Source organism: Mycteria americana, chromosome 17 (genome assembly GCF_035582795.1).
Source record: "Mycteria americana isolate JAX WOST 10 ecotype Jacksonville Zoo and Gardens chromosome 17, USCA_MyAme_1.0, whole genome shotgun sequence".
Lineage (NCBI taxonomy): Eukaryota > Metazoa > Chordata > Aves > Ciconiiformes > Ciconiidae > Mycteria > Mycteria americana.
In genome coordinates, this window is record NC_134381.1 from 2,063,737 (window position 1) to 2,081,774 (window position 18,038).

At 58.3% G+C, this 18,038-nt stretch overlaps 2 protein-coding genes across 14 annotated transcripts; one reads left to right on the forward strand and one right to left on the reverse strand.

Annotated features, from left to right (window-relative positions):
- Positions 1-796: 796 nt before the first annotated feature.
- Positions 797-1,710, reverse strand: TMEM203 (transmembrane protein 203). The gene has a single exon (XM_075519431.1). It carries the CDS (start codon positions 1,555-1,557, stop codon positions 1,147-1,149), a length of 411 nt encoding a protein of 136 aa, XP_075375546.1. The 5' UTR covers positions 1,558-1,710; the 3' UTR covers positions 797-1,146.
- Positions 1,711-1,736: 26 nt separating this feature from the next.
- Positions 1,737-17,408, forward strand: NDOR1 (NADPH dependent diflavin oxidoreductase 1). 13 transcript variants are annotated; one of them, XM_075519422.1, is made up of 15 exons: positions 1,737-1,769; positions 2,823-2,957; positions 3,422-3,499; positions 3,923-4,020; positions 4,829-4,927; positions 5,615-5,716; positions 6,242-6,448; positions 6,801-6,922; positions 7,957-8,177; positions 8,549-8,656; positions 9,397-9,511; positions 10,509-10,655; positions 11,321-11,439; positions 14,088-14,182; positions 17,201-17,408. In XM_075519422.1, exons 2-15 carry the CDS (start codon positions 2,823-2,825, stop codon positions 17,343-17,345), a joined length of 1,791 nt encoding a protein of 596 aa, XP_075375537.1. In that variant the 5' UTR covers positions 1,737-1,769; the 3' UTR covers positions 17,346-17,408. The 13 variants fall into 13 exon arrangements, 10 of the variants coding, with proteins under 10 accessions (XP_075375537.1, XP_075375539.1, XP_075375535.1 ...); XM_075519424.1 differs by having other exon boundaries at positions 1,758-1,780; XR_012778201.1 differs by lacking the exon at positions 1,737-1,769 and adding an exon at positions 1,867-2,119 and having other exon boundaries at positions 11,293-11,439; positions 17,201-17,245.
- The last annotated feature ends 630 nt before the right edge of the window (positions 17,409-18,038 follow it).

The window sequence follows — 18,038 nt, forward strand, 5'->3', positions numbered from 1 at the left end:
TTGGAGGGAAAGCCCCGGCTACCAGATGTTTTGTCAGAGTCAGCATCATCAATAGAGTACAAAGGCCTGTAAAACTCAGCGCCAGAAGGAGACCAGTCCTCTGGGCCTGGGCTCCAAAGCAACACTCGACATCTTGCAGAGAGGTGAGGGGCAGATCCACCGTTCCCAGCACCCTCATGGTGGGAGCCAAACAAGTGATGCTGAGGTGCCTTTGGCGCTGGGAGTTCCCGGTGACATTGGCATTTAACACGCTGATCCGCACTTCCCCGAGGAATACTGAACTACTGACGCTTTCTGGGGGTCTGAGGACAGTGTTTCACACCAAAGCTGGGGTTCAGTGAGACCCCCTCCCCTTCACAACCAGCATCAGCCGTGCATAATCCTGTCCCTGTGCCTCGCCCTCCCAATACCCAACAATCTTGGTAATTAGGGAACGGATCTGAAATACAAAGAAAAAAACCACGTTTCTGTTAAAAAAGAGACATCAGTTCTCTCTCTGGCTCAGAGCATGGACCCATAAAACCCTGCCAGCACACTGGAGGACAAAGTGCTCAGGGAAGTGAGAGAACAGATGGAAATAAATTAGCTTTGCTGCTGAAGCCAGCGCATCGTTACAAGCGTGGCCTCAGACAGGGCAGGGCAGGCAAGGCAGCAGCTGCAGCGCTTCTGGCTGGCCACGGTCTGGGGTGTATGAGGATATCTACAGCAACCAGCCAACCTCTAGGTGATTCCTGTTCTCCAGGCAGCAGTTTTAAGTACAAATGTTTTCTAGGGAAAAGAATGTTATAAATAAAACTAATCCTTCCATGCATTTTTATTTCAAAATAAAACAACTGGCATATCAAACAGTGCTTGCAGGGCAGGATACCTTAAGACTAACACCAAGAGCTGAGTGATCTGAAATAAGGATGTGGCACAAAAGGATCTTTTGAAGACACATGATGCTATACAACACAGCAGCGTGCTTAATTGCAGACCCTTGCTCACATAGCGCCAGCCCTGCGTAACCTGCCACCTACCGCTCTGTACAGACATAAAGATGGGGAAAAGCCTGATGACCGTCGCTACGAGTCCAGGGCTCCCCGGTGAGCCAGGCACGTCCCCGGCCGGGGTGAGGGCAGCGATCCGGAGCCCGCTCCCTCGCCATCAGTTCACCCGGCAGGCTCGGATCATGAGCAGCTGGAGGAGGATGAAGACGGGCGACATGATGAGCCCGTACCAGAGCTCCCGGGTGTGCTCCACCAGCTTCTGGCACAGCAGCATCTCGAAGACAAACTTGAGGCTGAGGATGGTGAGGATCCAGAAGAGCCGCAGCACGGCCAGGCGCTTCTCACCGTCCTGGAAGAGCCGCACCGAGACGATGGTGGTGAAGTAGGTGCTGAGGCCGTCGGCGGCGAAGAAGGGGACGAAGACGACCCACCAGGAGAGCCCCGAGGCCTCGCCGTCCACCTTCAGGACGAGGAGCACCGAGAAGGCCAGCAGCGCCAGGCCGTGCAGGAAGATCTCGAAGGTGGCGAAGCCCAACCACTGCACCAGCTCCCGCAGGGCGAACAGCATCGTCCCGACGACCGCGGGGACATGGGCGCTGTCCGGGGGCTGCCGGGGGGGGGGGGGGGGGGCGGGAAACGACACCCCCGGCCCCGCCGCCTCAGCCGCCGCGTCCCGCCAGGCCTCGGCAGGCCCTCCCGGCGGCGCAGCCTGATGACGTTCGCAGGGAGGCGTCGCCAGCTGGTGACGTGAGCGGAAGCGGCGGGTGGGGACGGTGCACGGTGAGGGCACGGTGGGTTTTGCGCCGGGGCTGGGGGCCGGAGCCGGGGGGGCTCGGGGCCGGGGCTAAGCCCCGGCCCCGAGCCCCCCCGGCCCCCGGCTCCGGCCCCCGGCCCCCCTTGGCCCCCGCTTGCAAAGGGCGGGTGCACGCAGAGGGTCCCCCGCCGGGCTGGGGGGAGCTCGCCTCTCCTCCGGGGACTGTGAGGGAAGCGAGGCCTTGCTCAGGGCCCGACGGGCCTGGTGCGTGTCCCAGCGTGCTCCTACTGGGAAAAACACCTTTTTCCTCAGGGCAAGGGGGAAATCCCCTGATGCTGCAGCCCCTCTCCGCAGGAATTGGTCCCTAAGGAGGCCAGTAATGTTCTCGCCTTAGGATTTTTTTAGTTATTCTGGAAGCAGTGCACGCTGCCCACAGGGACACCGGCGGTTTGCAGCTCGGGCATCCGTCTGGGTTGGATTCCTTGCAGGCTGCGGTTGCTGGTAACACACAGGGCTCATGCCGCTTGAGAGGGCGCGGCGGAGAGCAGCGTGTGTCTGGTCACCCTTTTCTCTGTCACTGAGCTTCCAGGCTCTTCCCCTGGCCCCCTCAGGTGGGGATTTGCAGGGCAGGCAGGTATGTTAAAACTAGAAATGGGGAACAGCAGATCCTAGGGGTGCACTGAGCCTGCGGTGATGAGGACAGTTAAAATGAGCCTTAGACCCCCAAGCCAGCCCCGTCCCTCTGTGCTGGCAGCAAGGACAAGGAGCACAGTAGTGTCGCTGCTGCTCCCACGCTGCAGACCAGGACGCTGCAGCGAAGGGGGTCACTCAGCAGAGCGCAGGGGTGGAAAGAGAGCCCGGGAGCCTTGAATCCCACTGCTGTCTCGGAACTATTCAGCCATCCCTATGCTAGCTGTTTGCAGTGTCAACCCCCCGAATGTCACTGAACCCACAGACACCGGCACTCCTTTGAAGCCTGGGTGTGTGTCAGTGTGACGCCCAGCCCAGAGCAGGTCCGGCTCTGCCTCCCCTCATCTCCCTTCACCTCCTGGTGATTTCTCTGATTTTGTCTCTTGCAGATGGTGGAACGGAAACTCCTTGTTCTTTTTGGCAGCCAAACTGGAACGGCTCAAGACACAGCTGAAAGAATTGGCAGAGAAGCCAAGCGACGGCACTTCCAGTGCAGAGTGGAGGCGCTGGACAGCTATGACGTGGTGAGTGGTGACGCGGAGGGGTGCTCCAGGCACTTCTGGTCTTGCTCCATCTCCGCCAACCCCATTTCTGGCATGCGGGCATCCTCCACCCTTGCTGTGACCTGCTGTATTTTACCAGACCCTGGCTCTGTACCCTTCCTGAGGGCAGCTTGTGCTTAACTCAGCTGAAAACATGTGAAACCTGAGCAATGACTCTTGGGGTAGAGTTTGTGTTAGATGACAGACGCTCAGCCACACCCTGTAAGGCGAGGAGCACCAAGGAGCCGATGCTGCAGGCAGCGCGTGGGCAGCAGATGCTGCTGCAGTGCCTGTAGAGGAGGTCCGGCCACGTGGGGCTGCGGGTTTTATTCCAAGTGTGGTCTGTCCGTGGACTTGATGTGATGTGAGCAGCCATGTCAGGACAGCCGGGACACGTGTTTGTAGGCTGCTGACCTGAATGTGCCTTTCCGTGTTTGTGCCCACAGGCCAACCTCATCAATGAGCTGTTGGTGGTATTTGTGTGTGCAACCACCGGCCAGGGTGACCCACCTGACAACATGAAGGTAGGACGTGCTCTGTCCATGTTGCTTTTATATTCCTGGTCCAGTGGCTGGATTTCTCCCTTGGAGCTTGAGAAATGGTTATTTTTGGATGGGGGAGCTTTGGAGCAGCACCAGTCACATTGTGTTACTGATGGGACACAGGCAGGGAGCTGGTGAGGTTTCAGCAGCTTAACAGCTGAGAGGGGCCCCGCCATCGCAAGAGCCATGGGTTTGTGGAGGGTTCACAGAGCATTGCCCTCCTGGCACGTAGCAGAGGTGGCTACTCTCAGGGGTCACCTCTGCAGAAGGCTGTGCTCCTCACTCTGTTGGGACTCAGCAGAGGGTAGGAGGGACCCAGTGGGTGGGCGAGCGGGGAGCTAGGGACAGGCAGGCAGGGAAGGCTTCCTTGGGAGGAGTGTGACTCCCCGGCCGTGTCCTTCATAGATGTTCTGGCGGTTTCTGTTCCGGAAGAACCTGCCACCCGGTTCCCTCTGCCAGCTGGACTACGCCGTGCTGGGCCTTGGCGACTCCTCCTATCCCAAGTAAGCAGCTCTGCAGCTCCTTGCCTGCCCGTGACAGCTGCTCCTCGCAGCTCTGGCTGCAGGCGAAACCAGAGTGGCCGGAGAATGAAGAGGCAAGGGGAGACAAAGCCTGACTCTAGAGCAGCAGCTCAGACAAAATGTAATTCCCACCAGCTTTAAAAATCCTTGCCCTACCAGCCCGTGTCCCTCCTAACCCCCAGGAACTGGGCTTCTGCCCATTTCTTTCCTCCTGGCCTCTTCAAGCAGATGCTTTGTTGCAGTATGTCAGACATTTTTCAGTCAGTTATTACAGCCATGCAGTTCTCTGTCTGAATTGCAGTAAAGCCTGGGCCACAGCAATTTCAGTGGTCCAAGCCAACAGGAGACAGCAAACATAGAGTTTTAGGTGGCAGCCAGCCCCGTTGGTCACAGTTCTCTCACAAAAGATTGTTCCCGTGTGCCTGGAAGATCTGTAGTGGGAGGGATGGGAGCGTGCCTGAGCTGCATGGGGCAGTGAGGGGCTAGAGGGAAGGCAGTGTTTCTCTGCCTGGGGCAGAAGCTGCCCTGAAGGGAAGCTTGACCTCTCCGAGTCCCTTCTGGGAAGCTGGGCACAGCCTGTGTGGCCCAGCAAGTGGCAGCTGAGCTGCCCCAGGATGGAGGCGTGGGCTGGGCAGGGCGCTGGGCCAGATCATGTGTGCCGGCTCTGGTCGGACCTGTCTCTGTGCTGCTCTGGCGTAGCCCTGGCAGCGTGTGCTGGCTCATGTAGCCAGCGCCTGCTGTCCTGCTGGAGGAGCCCTGCCCTCTGCAGCTGCGGTTATTCTCTGCTCAGGTTTAATTTTGTTGCGAAGAAGCTGCACAAACGGGTGCTACAGCTTGGGGGCAACCCTCTGCTGCCAGTGGCGTTGGGAGATGACCAGCATGACTTGGGGTAAGAGCTGAGTGGAGGGGTCGCAGGAGGGGGAGCCCTGCGGTGTGCTACAGTTTTGTCCTCAGGCTGACGCAGGGCTGTATATGCTTTACCCCAGCCTTGGGGACAGCAGCGTGCTGCTCCCACTCTGGGTCTGCTTGTGTGCCTCAGACACGGCCAGCAGCCTCCTGCTGCTCTCTGTGAACGTGCTGGTCGCTGCTCAGAACTCTCCTGTGCCGGGACCTGGGTCACTTGCTTCTCCAGGGTGTCCCACGTCCCCCAGCATGTGCCAAGGTCTCCTGGCTCTGCCTCAGCCCTGTTCAGACCAGGGAACGGCTGTGTCACACAGCTGTGTACCTGCAGGCATTACAGCAGCCTGAGCTGTGCTGCTGTTCTCCTTGCACGGGGCAGAGGCTGTGTGTGACTCGGGGGGTCGGTGACTGCCACCGGTTGTGCTCGGGGGGTTGGTGGTTCTGTTCAGACATCAGTGGTTGGGCCCCAGAGGGCGAGTGAGTGCTTAGAGTGGCTGAGACATGTTTCCAGACCTGAAGCTGGAAGGGAACGGCATAGAGCGACTGTCTGTGCAGTGAAAGAGGAGCAGAGGTGGTTTCCCAGGGGAAGCTCAGCGTTGTCTGGGTGCCAGGGTAGCAGCGCTTGAGCCTGGAGGAATGATGCTGCTCTGCTGCAGCCTGAATTTCCTGCTTGCAGGCCAGATGCAGTGGTCGATCCATGGCTCCTGGCCTTGTGGGACAAGATCCTCACCTTGTATCCTCTCCCTTCTGGCCTTGAGATCATCAGTCCAGATGTATGGTGAGTGCAGAGGGTAGGCAGGGACTGCTGGAGCTGGCTGGTGTGAAATGCCGTGCTTCCATGGCTGTTTTCCAGGTGGAGATATGCCCTGCTTTAACCAGGAAGCATCTCCACACAGCTTCTGGTGACCCAAGTATCCCTTGGACTTTGGCCACGGGTGGCCCGTCTCTCTCTGGAGACAGAGTGAGAGACACACACACGCTCTTGTCCCATGGGTGTGTGTGTCAGCTGTCCCGGCAGGGCTCTGCCCATCTTGCTGTCCTGATGTGCCTCTGCCCCTGGCAGACCAGTCGGGCGTGTGCCCAGCCAGCCTCCCGCTGCCTGCCCTGGAGTCTTTGGGATCTCCTCCTCCTGGCAGTCTGCATTGCGTTCCCTTACCACAGGCCAACTCCAGGGGACAGGGACGATGGGTGGTGGATACAGTGGGAGACTTCAGGCCTCTCCCTGCCTCCAGCCTCTAGCACTACATCAGCGGAGGAGCTGTGGCATGGAGGTAACCATGCTGTACTGTTCTCCTCGCCACAGCCTGCCCCCAAAATACACCCTGCACTACCTTGCTGAGGACTCCCCGCACCCCGATGGTGGCCTGCTCCAGCCGACAGCACCCAGGGCTGTTCCCTCCGAGCTGCATCCCTTCGCTGCCCAGCTGCTGTCTAATCAGCGGGTCACGGCAGAATCCCATTTCCAGGATGTCCGGCTCATCGAGTTCGATGTCACAGGCTCAGGGATCACGTGAGCATTTTCCTGACTCCCCCAAGCTTTCCTGTGCAGGATCGGCTGTCCTGTAGCCTGCCTTCCTCTTCCACTCCCTTTCTTCAGTAATACCTGAGGCTGCAGCCTTGTGGACATGGTTCCTGCTGTGCTGTCCCCCTCCAAGACAAAGTCAGGGGCATTATGGCAGTGTGGGTCCTGCCCGTGGACCAGCTGTCTTTGCCTTGTCAGGTTAGGGTGCATAACATCAGTGACACTGGAAATTTGGCTGAGTTGTGGCCTCTCCCCTGGTGCGGGTGCTGGTCGGGCTGGCGGTGCTGTGCCCGTGGGCCTGCCTTGTGGCTGGTCTCGGCAGGTCCCACTGCATCCACAGGTTCAGCGCGGGAGACGTAGTGATGATCCAGCCCCAGAACTGCCCCGAAGATGTGGAGCAGTTCTGCCAGCTCCTGCGCCTGGATCCAGACAGACGCTTTGTGCTGAAGCCCACAGAGCCTGGTAGGTCCTGCCCGCTGCTCCTTTCCCTCCCTGCTGGGACAGGGCAACCTCCTGAGCTCTGGCCCAGCCTGGAGCTCTCCTTTTCCTTTGCTTTAAACCCGATTAATAGGGAGTTGGGAGTGGCTGATGGATATAGGACCTCTGCCTGTCTCACAGCACAGGGGCTCTCCTTCCCTCCCAGCGCTCTGTGCATGTGGATCCCAGGTTAGGGCCAGTGTGACTCCTGGGAGGGACCCAGCAGTGTCCAGGCTGCCACCCATGCCTGTGTCTTTGCAGCCCCCAGCCCAGAGCATGGAGGATCTGTCGTGGTTTAGCCCCAGCCGGCAGCTAAGCACCACGCAGCTGCTTGCTCACTCCCCCTCGGTGGGATGGGGGAGAGAATCGGAAGAGCAAAAGTAAGAAAACTTGAGGGTTGAGATAAAAACAGTTTAATAGGTAAAGCAAAAGCCACGCACGCAAGCAAAGCAAAACAAGGAATTAATTCACTACTTCCCATGGGCAGGCAGGTGTTCAGCCATCTCCAGGGAAGCAGGGCTCCATCACGCGTAACGGTTACTTGGGAAGACAAACGCCATCACTCCAAACGTCCCCCCTTCCTTCTTCTTCCCCAGCTTTATATACTGAGTATGACGCCATATGGTATGGAATAGCCCTTTGGTCAGTTTGGATCAACTGTCCTGGCTGTGTCCCCTCCCAGCTTCTTCTGCACCTGGCAGAGCACGGGAAGCTGAAAAGTCCTTGACTAGTGCAGCAACAACTAAAACATCTCTGTATTATAAACATTGTCTTCAGCACAAATCCAAAACATAGCCCCATACCAGCCACTATAAAGAAAATTAACTCTATCTCAACTGAAACCAGGACAGGATCCTGCAGCCTCCCCAGCCCAAGACCTCAGTCAGGTTGCTCACACTGCTGCTCCATCCTGGGGAGTGCCAGAGCTGTGGGCAGCAGGCAGGGGCAGCAGGCAGGCGGTGCTCGGGTGTCCTGCCCCACTGCTGGCACTGAGCTCTCCCCGCTGCCTTGCCTTCCAGGTACATCCCTCCCTGCCCTGTTACCACAGCCCTGCAGCATCCGGCACCTGGTCACCCACTACCTGGACATTTCCTGCGTGCCACGGCGCTCCTTCTTTGAGCTCTTGTCCTACTTCTCTACAAACGAGCTGGAGCGAGAGAAGCTGCAGGAGTTTAGCTCTGCACAGGGCCAGGAAGAGCTGTACAGCTACTGCAACCGGCCCCGCAGGACCACTCTCGAGGTAGGGCTGGGGGAGCATGGCAAACCCGCTCCCTGAGGGCTGTGCCATGCCATAATGCACCCAGGCAGATGATCAGCCATAATTTCTTGGCCAGGGAATCTACTTCACCCACTTTCTGAAGCATCCTGGGATTTCCACTGGTGGTTAAGACTTGCTCCAAATCCTTCTGGGCTCTGTGGTGGACCCTGTGCTGCAGCCTGGGGGTGAGGGGAGGGCAGTGGGGCAGGGCGGTTGGTGCTCAGAGGTACCCGGCGTGGTGCCTTCGGCCGAGGGCAGCGTGGCACAGCAGTGTGGACAGCCTCTGATGCCCTGAGGAGCAGGCAGGCTACCTTCTAGGGTGTACCAGGTCTCACCCCGCCTTGGCTTTGCAGGCCCTCTGGGATTTCCCTCACACCACATGTGCCATTCCACCTGAATACCTGCTGGACCTCATCCCTCGCATCAGACCCCGCGCCTTCTCCATCGCCTCCTCCATGCTGGTAAGAGCTCAGCCCTTTTCGGCCTCGTGTCAGGCTCTGAGCTGAGGGTCTGACAGGGCCAGGGCTTGACCATTGGTGCCATGCATGCTGCGGAAGTTCAGGCTGTATTCCCAGACCTTCTGAGCACCCACATCCCACCCGAACCCCGCTCCACTGTGAGCCTGCGTCAGCCTGACACGCTGGATATAAACCCCAGGGCTGTGCCAGTCTCCGGATTACGGTGCTTGTCCTCCTGCAGCCCTGCAAGTGCCAGGGCTGGCCCAGTGCACTGCAGAGATCTGGTGTCCTTGTCATGGGGAGCAGTGGGAGGTGGTGCCACGGAGGCCGAGAGCTTCCCTGGGTGGTGTGGCCATGGGAAGGGGGAGTGCTGCTCCCTGCTGCTGCCGGGAGGTGGCAGTGGGACCTGGCCCGGTTGACTTGGCAGATGTCAGCCCAAGCACGGGTGGCATTTGCCCTCCGTGGGGGCCTCTTGGGTTGGACAGTCTCTGTTGCCGTTACCAGCTGTGCAGAGCATTCCTGCAGCAGTGCTTCTCTGGGAAAACCCCCTTCTCTAGTGGAAAGGTTTTGGGGAAGGGTGCGCTCCATTCTGTGTCTGAGTGGCCATTTCAGGCTAGGACGAGTGTTCCAGATGCCCTGGCAGGAGCTGGGCACAGGCTCTGTCCCTGGAGGAGGCACTGGGCTCTTCCTGCAGAGCCGTGCTGGGTGTCGTCTTGTTTCTCATGGCTCCTGTCTGGACACAGGCTCACCCTGACCGCATCCAGATCCTCGTGGCAGTAGTGCGGTACAAGACACGGCTCAGCAAACCCCGCCGTGGTCTCTGCTCTACCTGGTTGGCTTCTCTCAACCCAGAGCAAGGTAACATTGCTTGGATTCTGTGAGGACCCTGTGTGCTTGCCACAGCACACAGCGCTGATCCCACAGGACTGTGGTGGAGCTGTGTGTGTGCTGGCCATGTGCTGGAACTGCCGGGACCCTGGGTGGAGCACCACCACGGAGAGCTGGAGCACACTGGCTTGGCTGGACAGGCTGAACTCACAGTAGCCGTCCTTACTCACTGCTCCCATCCTCTTCAGAGCATGGCATGCTCCTCCAGCTTGCCCTGAGCACCCTGAGCTCTTGGTTTTCTCCCAGCTGGCTTGGCCCTCCTGCTCCCAGCACCAGTGTGCCCTGCTGTCCCACAGTGCTGTCCCACTGTCCCAGGATGCTCCTGGCATCCTGGAGCTGGTAGTGCTCTGACTGCTGGACACCTCCAGCCCCATAGCACCAGCTCTGGGATGAATGGTCCTTCCTTTGAGCACATCCATCCTGTCCTGTGAAGCCTGTGTGTGCTGCTCATCTGCTCTGACCACAGAACCCCTCCAGCTGGGTCCCCAGGCAAATGTGACAAGCTCACAGGGAATTGCTCTGTATGACTCCAGGGCAAGACTGGGTCTTCTCTGAGTACCTAGGTAGGGATCTTCACCCCTCCTCTGGCTCCCAGAGGAGGCAAGTTTGGCCCTCCCTTACTCAACAGCCAGGTTGAGATCTCTGCTCTCCTCCACTGCTGTCTTCCCTGGCACCAGCTGTGTGAGGAGAAGGCTGTCCCACAGCCCATGTGCTGTGGGGCTCTTGGCTTGCTCTGGGGTTCACTCAGGTGCTTGCAGAGACAGTGCTGAGACAGCTGAAGCACTTTTCATACACACATAGTGTGCCCCTGGCACCAGGGGTGCCTTGGTGCCGGGGTGGTGGTAAGCCAGGTGCCGTCCATATCTTTGGAGCATCCTGGAAGAGCTGGATGCCCAGCTCACCCTCTGCAGGGTGTCACAGGTGCAGTGGTGGTGGGGTGATGCTAGTTGGTCTGTTTGTTTTGCAGGTGATGTCCGGGTGCCTCTTTGGGTGAAGAAAGGAGGAATGAAGTTCCCAGCTGACCCAGACACCCCCGTGATCATGATTGGCCCTGGCACAGGGGTGGCACCTTTCCGGGCAGCGATACAGGAGCGGGTGGCACAAGGACGTAGAGGTGAGGGATGGTCCTGGGAGGGACTCGGGATGCCCCTTGCTGCAGGCAGGTCTGTGTTCAGCATATGGGAAGGAGGGACTGGGGGCTCCTGAGGGTTTGGACAGGCCCAGGCTTTGCTGTGTTTGGGTGGGAGCAAGCTGGACTCTGGGGCAGGTGAGGACCAGAGCCTGGTGTGTACAACCTGTGTTGTTATTCACAGGTTGTGCTGCAAGGCTGCTCCTTGGGTCAGGGCAGGGCTCTGCAGAGGCTCTTTCTTGGCTCTGTGTGAGTGGAGATGGGTTGTTGAACTCATCTTGTGCTGCACAAGGAGTCGTGCCTCTGTCCTTGTCCCATCCCCATTCCCCTGGCTCAGCCATGGGTCTCAGCAGGAAGCTGAGGCTGGTGGAGGGGCACGGGCAGCCCTGGAAGGCTCTTCTTGTCCTACATGCCTGCATCCTCCTGCTTTCCCAGCACACAGGGGCCTCTGGTTGCCACAAGCCACCTGACTTAATGGTCACACGGTTCCTGAGTCCTCCTGGCTCTTCCAGGCCAGGGCTGTCAGCCAGGCCTGGCAAAGAGGTGAGAGCCTTGGGGCTCTGTTGCAGGTCCCATGGGCACCAATGGTCCCCAGCATTCACAGGGCATTTGGTCCACCCAGCATGGCCCTTCTGGTCTGCTCTCTGCAGGGAACTGCTTGTTCTTCGGCTGCCGCCAGAAATCCAAGGACTTCTACTGCCAGGCAGAGTGGGAAGAGCTGGTGACGAAGGGCTTCCTGACGCTCTTCACTGCCTTCTCTAGGGACCAGGTTAGTTCCCAGAGGAGGAGGGTGGATACAGAAGCATCTCAGGCAGCGCTGATGGGAGCCTGCCAGTGTTTCTGGCCCCTGTACCTGCTTGCATGGCCTGTGAAGGGCCTGGTGGGGTGGCACAGTGGTCACCTCACTCCCCTGCACCACCTGGGTGCTGGCCGAGATCCTCACCAGCAGCGCAGTGCTGCTGCCCAGCAGGGACACGTCTGGCTGAGTTGAGCTAGAAAGGTTGCTGGGACAGGGCTGGTGAGTGCTGGAGCAGATAAGGCCTTAGCCAGCTTTGTTTGGCTGGACCACGTGAGTGATAAAAGGCTCCCAAGCCTCTTGGGGGGGTCACCAGGCAATAACCTTTCTTGGTCGACTACCACCCTCCCCACCATGTCCCTCTGAGTGCTGGCTGAAACTGTGGAGCTTGGCTTCCTGCCCCAGCTCGTGGTGCCTCCATGCCAGCTCTCCCCAAGCCTCAGCCGTGCAGGAGAAAGCTCCTCGGAGGTAGGAGCACCCCCACAACTCAGCCCCTCACTTTGCTCCCTTATTTCCCAGGCAGTGTCTTTGCTGGGCAGCTCTCAGCCCCTCCCTGGGCTGCAGGGCTTTTTACGGTGCTGGAGGGGCTCCGTGAGCTGGGACTCTGTTTCACTGCCTTGCCCTGTCCCTTGATGGTACTGAAAGCTCAGCCTGCCTTTGAAACAGAGAGATCTGATAAAGAGGGTCGGTGAGAATGGGTATTTCTAGGTGGCTCAGCTGCACCAGTCCTTTTCTCCTGGCTGTGTGCATGCATTGATATGAAGCCAGCATCTTTTATCCAGTCACTTGTAAGGCATGAGTTGAATGCCTCTGTGAAGGCTTTCCAAGCCTTTGATGAACAGGAGCTGCACTGCAGAGGTTTACTGGATGACCAGTGTGCCTTTTTTCTGATGGCTTACACAGTGAAGGGGGTACTTGCTGCTCCCCAAATCTGGAGAGCAGCCCCAGAGCCTCCTCCTTCCCTCGCAGACTCTGGAGGGATGGGACTCGCATTGGAGTATGCCTCCCTGCCTCCGTTCTCTGCCTGCTCTGTGGGGCAAAGCAGTTTGTCATGAGGGTCTTCTGCCACCGAGTCCTTGCAGTGCCGCACAGGGAGGCAAGTGGGAGCGCAGCCAGTAGGATGTGCCGCATTGGGCCATTGTACCTGTTGCTCTAGGAGATACCACAGCCGTTAACTCATCAAAAAGTTTGTTTTCAAAGAGCCAGCAGGAGCTGGGATGCTCCATAGCTCATCAGGATTTCCCTTTTCTCTCCGTAAGGTCCCCTTTGCAGTGACCTTCTGTCACATCACGTCTGCCCTGCAGTGCAGACTGATTGATCCCAGCCTAATGCGGCTGTTGCTAATTCCCAGCAGGATGCCCTGGGGTTTAGCTGAGACGTCGTGACCTGAGTTTGTCACTGGGGTGCTCTGGTTTCTAGGTAGCTGCAGGTCCTTAAATGACCCACTCAGAGAGCCCCAGCCTCGTCAGCAGAGCCCTGTCAGCACTTAGCTGGTTAATGTTAACGATGCTGAAGCTGAGCTACTGGCTGGCTGTGTTGGTGCTTGCAACGGGCTTTGTTTACCTCCTGCATCGCTGGCGGCCGGGTCGGAGCAGTGGGACTGTGCCCGGGGGTGACCTGACTCTCCAGTGCAATGCAACCAGTGGAGCCGCGTGGGACCTGCTGACCGCGCTGTGACCAGCTCTTGTGACAGCCGAGGCTGGCTGCTGCTTGGGGTTGTTCCCACGCACACCTCCAGACTGCAGCACGCAGGAAGCCTGAAACGCAGCAAGAGCCCTTGTTGCCTTTGGGGCTGGACGGGAGGGAGGAGGACGTGGGGAGGGGGCTTTGCCCGCGGCTCAGCTCACCGCTGTGCGGAGCCTGGCGTGGTGGGACGTGCGGCAGAGGGCCTGGCCTCCATCACAGTGTCACCTTTGTCACGGAGGAGCGGTCTGGGCCGGCAGTGAATTCAGGCACGTTGGCAATGGTGTTCCTCTTGGGCAGAAGCCAGGGCTGTAGGCAGTTGCTTGGATGTGTGAAGTTTTGTGAATTAACCCTTTGGGAGCTCTCCTCGGTTGGGCTGTACTGTGCCAAAAGCCAGTCGTATCCAGTCTCTAAGCACAGCAGAGGGGCAGGGAGTGGGGCCGAGGCTGTCTCTCCAAGCTTCCTGCCCTTCTGAGCTGTTTCAGGCCTCCAGCAGGTGCCAGGGCTGGGACTGGCAGCCACGGGGGTCTCTGCCCTGCAGCAGACCTGGGACAGGGGGGCCACCGAGCCTCCTCTGCCCATGCTGGGAGAGGAGAGGGCAGGAGGGGAGCCCTCGTGGGGACTCCCCAGCTCATGGCCCTGGCTATTCACCAGAGCTGGAGCAGGCAGGGGGCAGCCAGAGGAATTGGGGGAGATACTTGGGGCATGTTCCCCACAGAAGCTCCTTCTGCTGCACCCGTCTCCCACCAGCCCATCCCAGTGCACTGGCATGAGGTGTGGGGATTCCATTCCCTATGTGAGAGTTGATCTAACTGCTTCTCCCAGTGCCCCCTGCTCTTGCAAACAGCCCCTGAGAACAGTCCCCAGGGACCGGGCAGGCATGCTGGGGCTGGGACTGCTGCCAGGGCTGGGGGGCTCAGCGCTGTGTTTCCCTGCAGGAGGAGAAGGTTTATGTTCAGCACCGCATCCAGGAGAACCGAAGGCTGGTGTGGGAGCTCCTGAGCAGTGGGAGCGCTCATGTCTACCTGGCTGGGTGAGTGAGAGGTCTCCGGGCAGGGACTGGGGGAGTGGGACTGCATGTCACTGCTTCTCCACCTCCCTGGATCCCTTGGCTCAGCCTCCAGAGTGAGCACATCCTGCACCCTGGCAGGTCTCTGGGGGCTGCAGTGACCTCTGCAGAGGAACCAGCTTGTTCCTTCTCTCCGTATGTCCTGTTCTGCAAGCCCTGGGCCGAGAGGGCCATTTCTCACCTACCCTGTGCTCCGGTTAGGAGGGGCAGAGCTGGCACCAGAGCTGGCAGAACTCCAGCCAACCCCACGTGCCTGTCCCTCCGTCTGCCAGCACCTGTGAATGGCATCACCTGCCAGTGGGCTGCCTGGCCTCTGACCCACGGAAAATCCATACATGGGAGAGCCTTGGCCTCTCTTCACACCCCTCTCCTGTAGCGGGTCTCTGTGAAACTGGAGAAAAAGGCTTGTGTGGTTCCTGTGGCCGCTCGGGTGGGCAGGAGGCTTTTAAATCACAATATAACAGAGCTCCACCCGTGCTGGGGCTTGCGAGCAACAGCTTTTGGGACCTTTGGCACATCCTGGCTGGCTCTTTGCACCCAAAACTGCCTTCCCGGGGCAGGGACAAGCCGCATTGCACCGCAGCCTGACTCCTTTGACAGCGCAGTAGTTCACCAGGTGGTTACCTTGGGTTGAGTGGAAATCTCACAGTTAGCCAGAAAGTGGGGTCTGGCCTTTGGAGGCAGAGCATCTGCAGCTCCGTTCCTGGCTCTGTGGCTGTCTTTTGGGGCACAGCCCTTAACCTGCCTGCCCTTGACGCTGCCTGTATGGCAGAGAGGAGGCCACTCACCCGCTGCCTGGGGCAAGGGTTGTGAAATGCTTTGGGCTCCTTGAGCTGGCGAGAGGCTGGCAATGGTGTTCGTCGTGCACCCCATGACCTGGAAAGCACTGTGCAAACCTGTGCCTTGCTGTCGACATGAGCAGCAATTGCAGGAGGCTCTTTCCTGCTTGTCCTGCATGAGAGCAGGAACTTCCCCAGTGCCTTGCAGGGCCAGACTGGCCTTGCTGCATTCCTGGAGAAGGAGATTTTTGTTTACTGCCCAGGAAGTGGAGGCCAGGCCACCTACTGCCCTGTCATTCACTGCTGCTGCATGGTCTGGCGTGCCTCGCTGCATCGTGGGGCTTCCTGGGGCTCTTACCCCAAACCGGTGATTCCTACCCACAGATCTGGGGTTTGGGTTTGCTTTCGTCCATTAAGTTGCACTTAGGACTTGGGGTTGTGCCTCCATTCACAGCCCAAATGCCAGGACTGTTGGGTCCCCATCTGTGGTGTCCCAATGGCTCTGTCCTCTCCCTCTTCCATCCTCTTTGCTACTTTCTGGTGCTGATGGGAGACACCCTGGGGGCTGCCAAAAAAGATTACTCTTTCTCAGCATCTTGGAAAGAGCATGGCTTGCAGGGCTTCCCCCATTGCAGGATTTTGGAGTGGCCATGAGGATGCTGTTTTGGACATCGGAGTTGCTCTGAGACCCGTCTCGCTGGGGTCTTTGTCCCTGGCATGGGGTGGCCCTCAGCCCTGATCAGGCAGGTGGGATCTGAGAGCCTCATCCTCCTGGCACGAGTGGTGACTGTCCTGTTTGCAGTGTAAAGACTCCCGGGATCACGGTGCTCCTCCTTGGCCTGCAGACATCTGCTGTGAACTGCCAGTGGGGTGCCAGACAGGAAGGTGCAGGTGGGCTAGCCTGAAAATGGCCTTTTTTCCCCCTAAAAATAGTATTCACAGCTTCAGCCACGCTAGGAGAAAGATGGGGAAAGTGAGTCCTGGGCTGTGTGTCCCTGAGCAGCGGCCCTGGGCCATGTAGCATGGTGTGTCTGCCTTCCCGGGCCGTTGCTGGTGGGGCAGTGTCTGGGGAGCTGGGGCTGTGTCTTCTCTCTGATTGTGCCCAGCTTATCTAGCCCAGGGGTGAAAAGGTGGAAAATGTCTCTCTTTTTCTGCAAAAAATAGATATTTGACATGTTTTCCATCACAAGCCCAGCTACATTATCTTGCACTTGCATATCAGTGCCTGACTCAGAAACAATACGACTCTTCCAAAAAAAGAAGACCTCCTTTCTTGTGTATTTTGGGATGTTAATCAGCTTCAAACGCAAGTCAGAATTCTGCCTTGTTCTTGGGAAACAGCAAGGACATTGCCAGATGCTCGTGCCAATTGGGGCAGCCTGGGAAATTTTTTATTAGATGTTTTTTTGTCACACAGTCAGTTCATCAAATGAAACTCTCTCCAGGAAAAAGTCTGAATTTCTTATTTCCCATAAGAAATAATTGCGCTTGGAAGTGTTGAATCCTATTTGGGTATTTTCTACACAGGAACTTGTGTTTTCTTCACCATTTTTCTTATTTTGAGGTTTGAAATGTCGCCATCAAAACAATCATTGAAATGTTACAAATGTCACCATCAAAACAATCATTCCAGATTTCTTGAAAGGAGGCAGCGGATGGACTGAAGCGGCTGCTACTTCGCAGCAGTCATCTTGCCCAGCTCAGGATCAGACATGTTTTCCATCAGATGTTTCCCCTGAGATGAAAGGACGGTTTCCTGCCCTCCTGCTGATAAATTATGACTTGTGCATATTCCCCATGTCCCTCTAATGAGGGTGATGGGAAATGGAGCAATACGGAGGCCAGGGGTAAGGCTACCGAGCTATGGCGCTCCTTCGCCGGGGACTGGGTACCGAGGCCTCGACTGCCTGCAAATGCCAGCACTGAAAAGCCCTGCCTTGGTAACGGCGCTGCTCTCTAGGGACTGGTATGAGATGCCTCTGGAAGCCTGTCATTTATTCAGTGCCAGGCAGCCTGTGTTGCAGGGTGAGGCAGGTTCCCACTGCCCTGGAGCAGCAGCAGCCCGTGCTGTATGCTGGGAGCGGTGGGTTCGGCTGCAGAGACTGCTGCCCCGCTGCTGGGCTGCCTTGCTGGAGCACGGGGGATGCAGATACACCTTCAGTTTTCCTACTCGCCCTCCATCGCACTGCCTACTCTCTTCCAGGAATGCCAAGCAGATGCCAGCGGCGGTGGCTGAAGCCCTGCAGTCGGTGTTGCAGCTGGAAGGTGGCCTGTCGCCCTCTGAAGCCGAGGAGCACTTAACAGCCCTGGAACGGTCCCAGCGCTTCCAGTCTGAAACCTGGTCGTAAGCCTGGCTCCCTACCTCCCCCTCCCCTGCGAACTCTGCCTGAATAAAGGAGCCAGCAAAATGATCTGCCTCTGGCATCATCCTTGGGCTGAGATTATCCCAGCCAGGACAGGGGCCTGGCGAAGGGGGTGGATTTACCCAACCAGCCCTTCCCTGATGGCAGCAGGGCCACGGGGGGCAGGCGGAACCCGTCTCCTGGGGGTGTGGGTTTGGCGTGGGTAAAGCCTGGCTCCCCGTTCCCACACCCTGCTGGAGCGGAGGTGAGAAGTCTCTGTGGTGGGATGCTGCTGGCTGGCTCCTGCGTGGGACCGAGCTGCTGTCCCGTGTGCTCCAGCCCCTGGGGTCTCCGTGTTGGGTGAGCAGCACCCGCGGGCATTGCTAGAGCTATGGCGTTGGCAGCGGCCGTTGTTTGTGGTAGGACCTAGAGGAAGTGAGCTGTTGCATGGGAGTCTCTCCACCCTGGCATTAGTCAGCAGCAGCAGCACTTGCTGCAGGAGGCTGCCTTGACAGACCTGTTCCCCCTGTCTCCAGTGGCTGAGGCCAGCAGGGATGGGCACAGGAGGAAGCTCCAATCCCTCTGTCTCTGCTGCCGGCTCATCTTCCTCAGCCTGCTTGATGCCGAGGTCTGAGCTCCCTGAGTGTCAGTTCCCATTGAGTTGTCCCATTCCCCAAGTGCCTGCTCTGCTGGACCCGT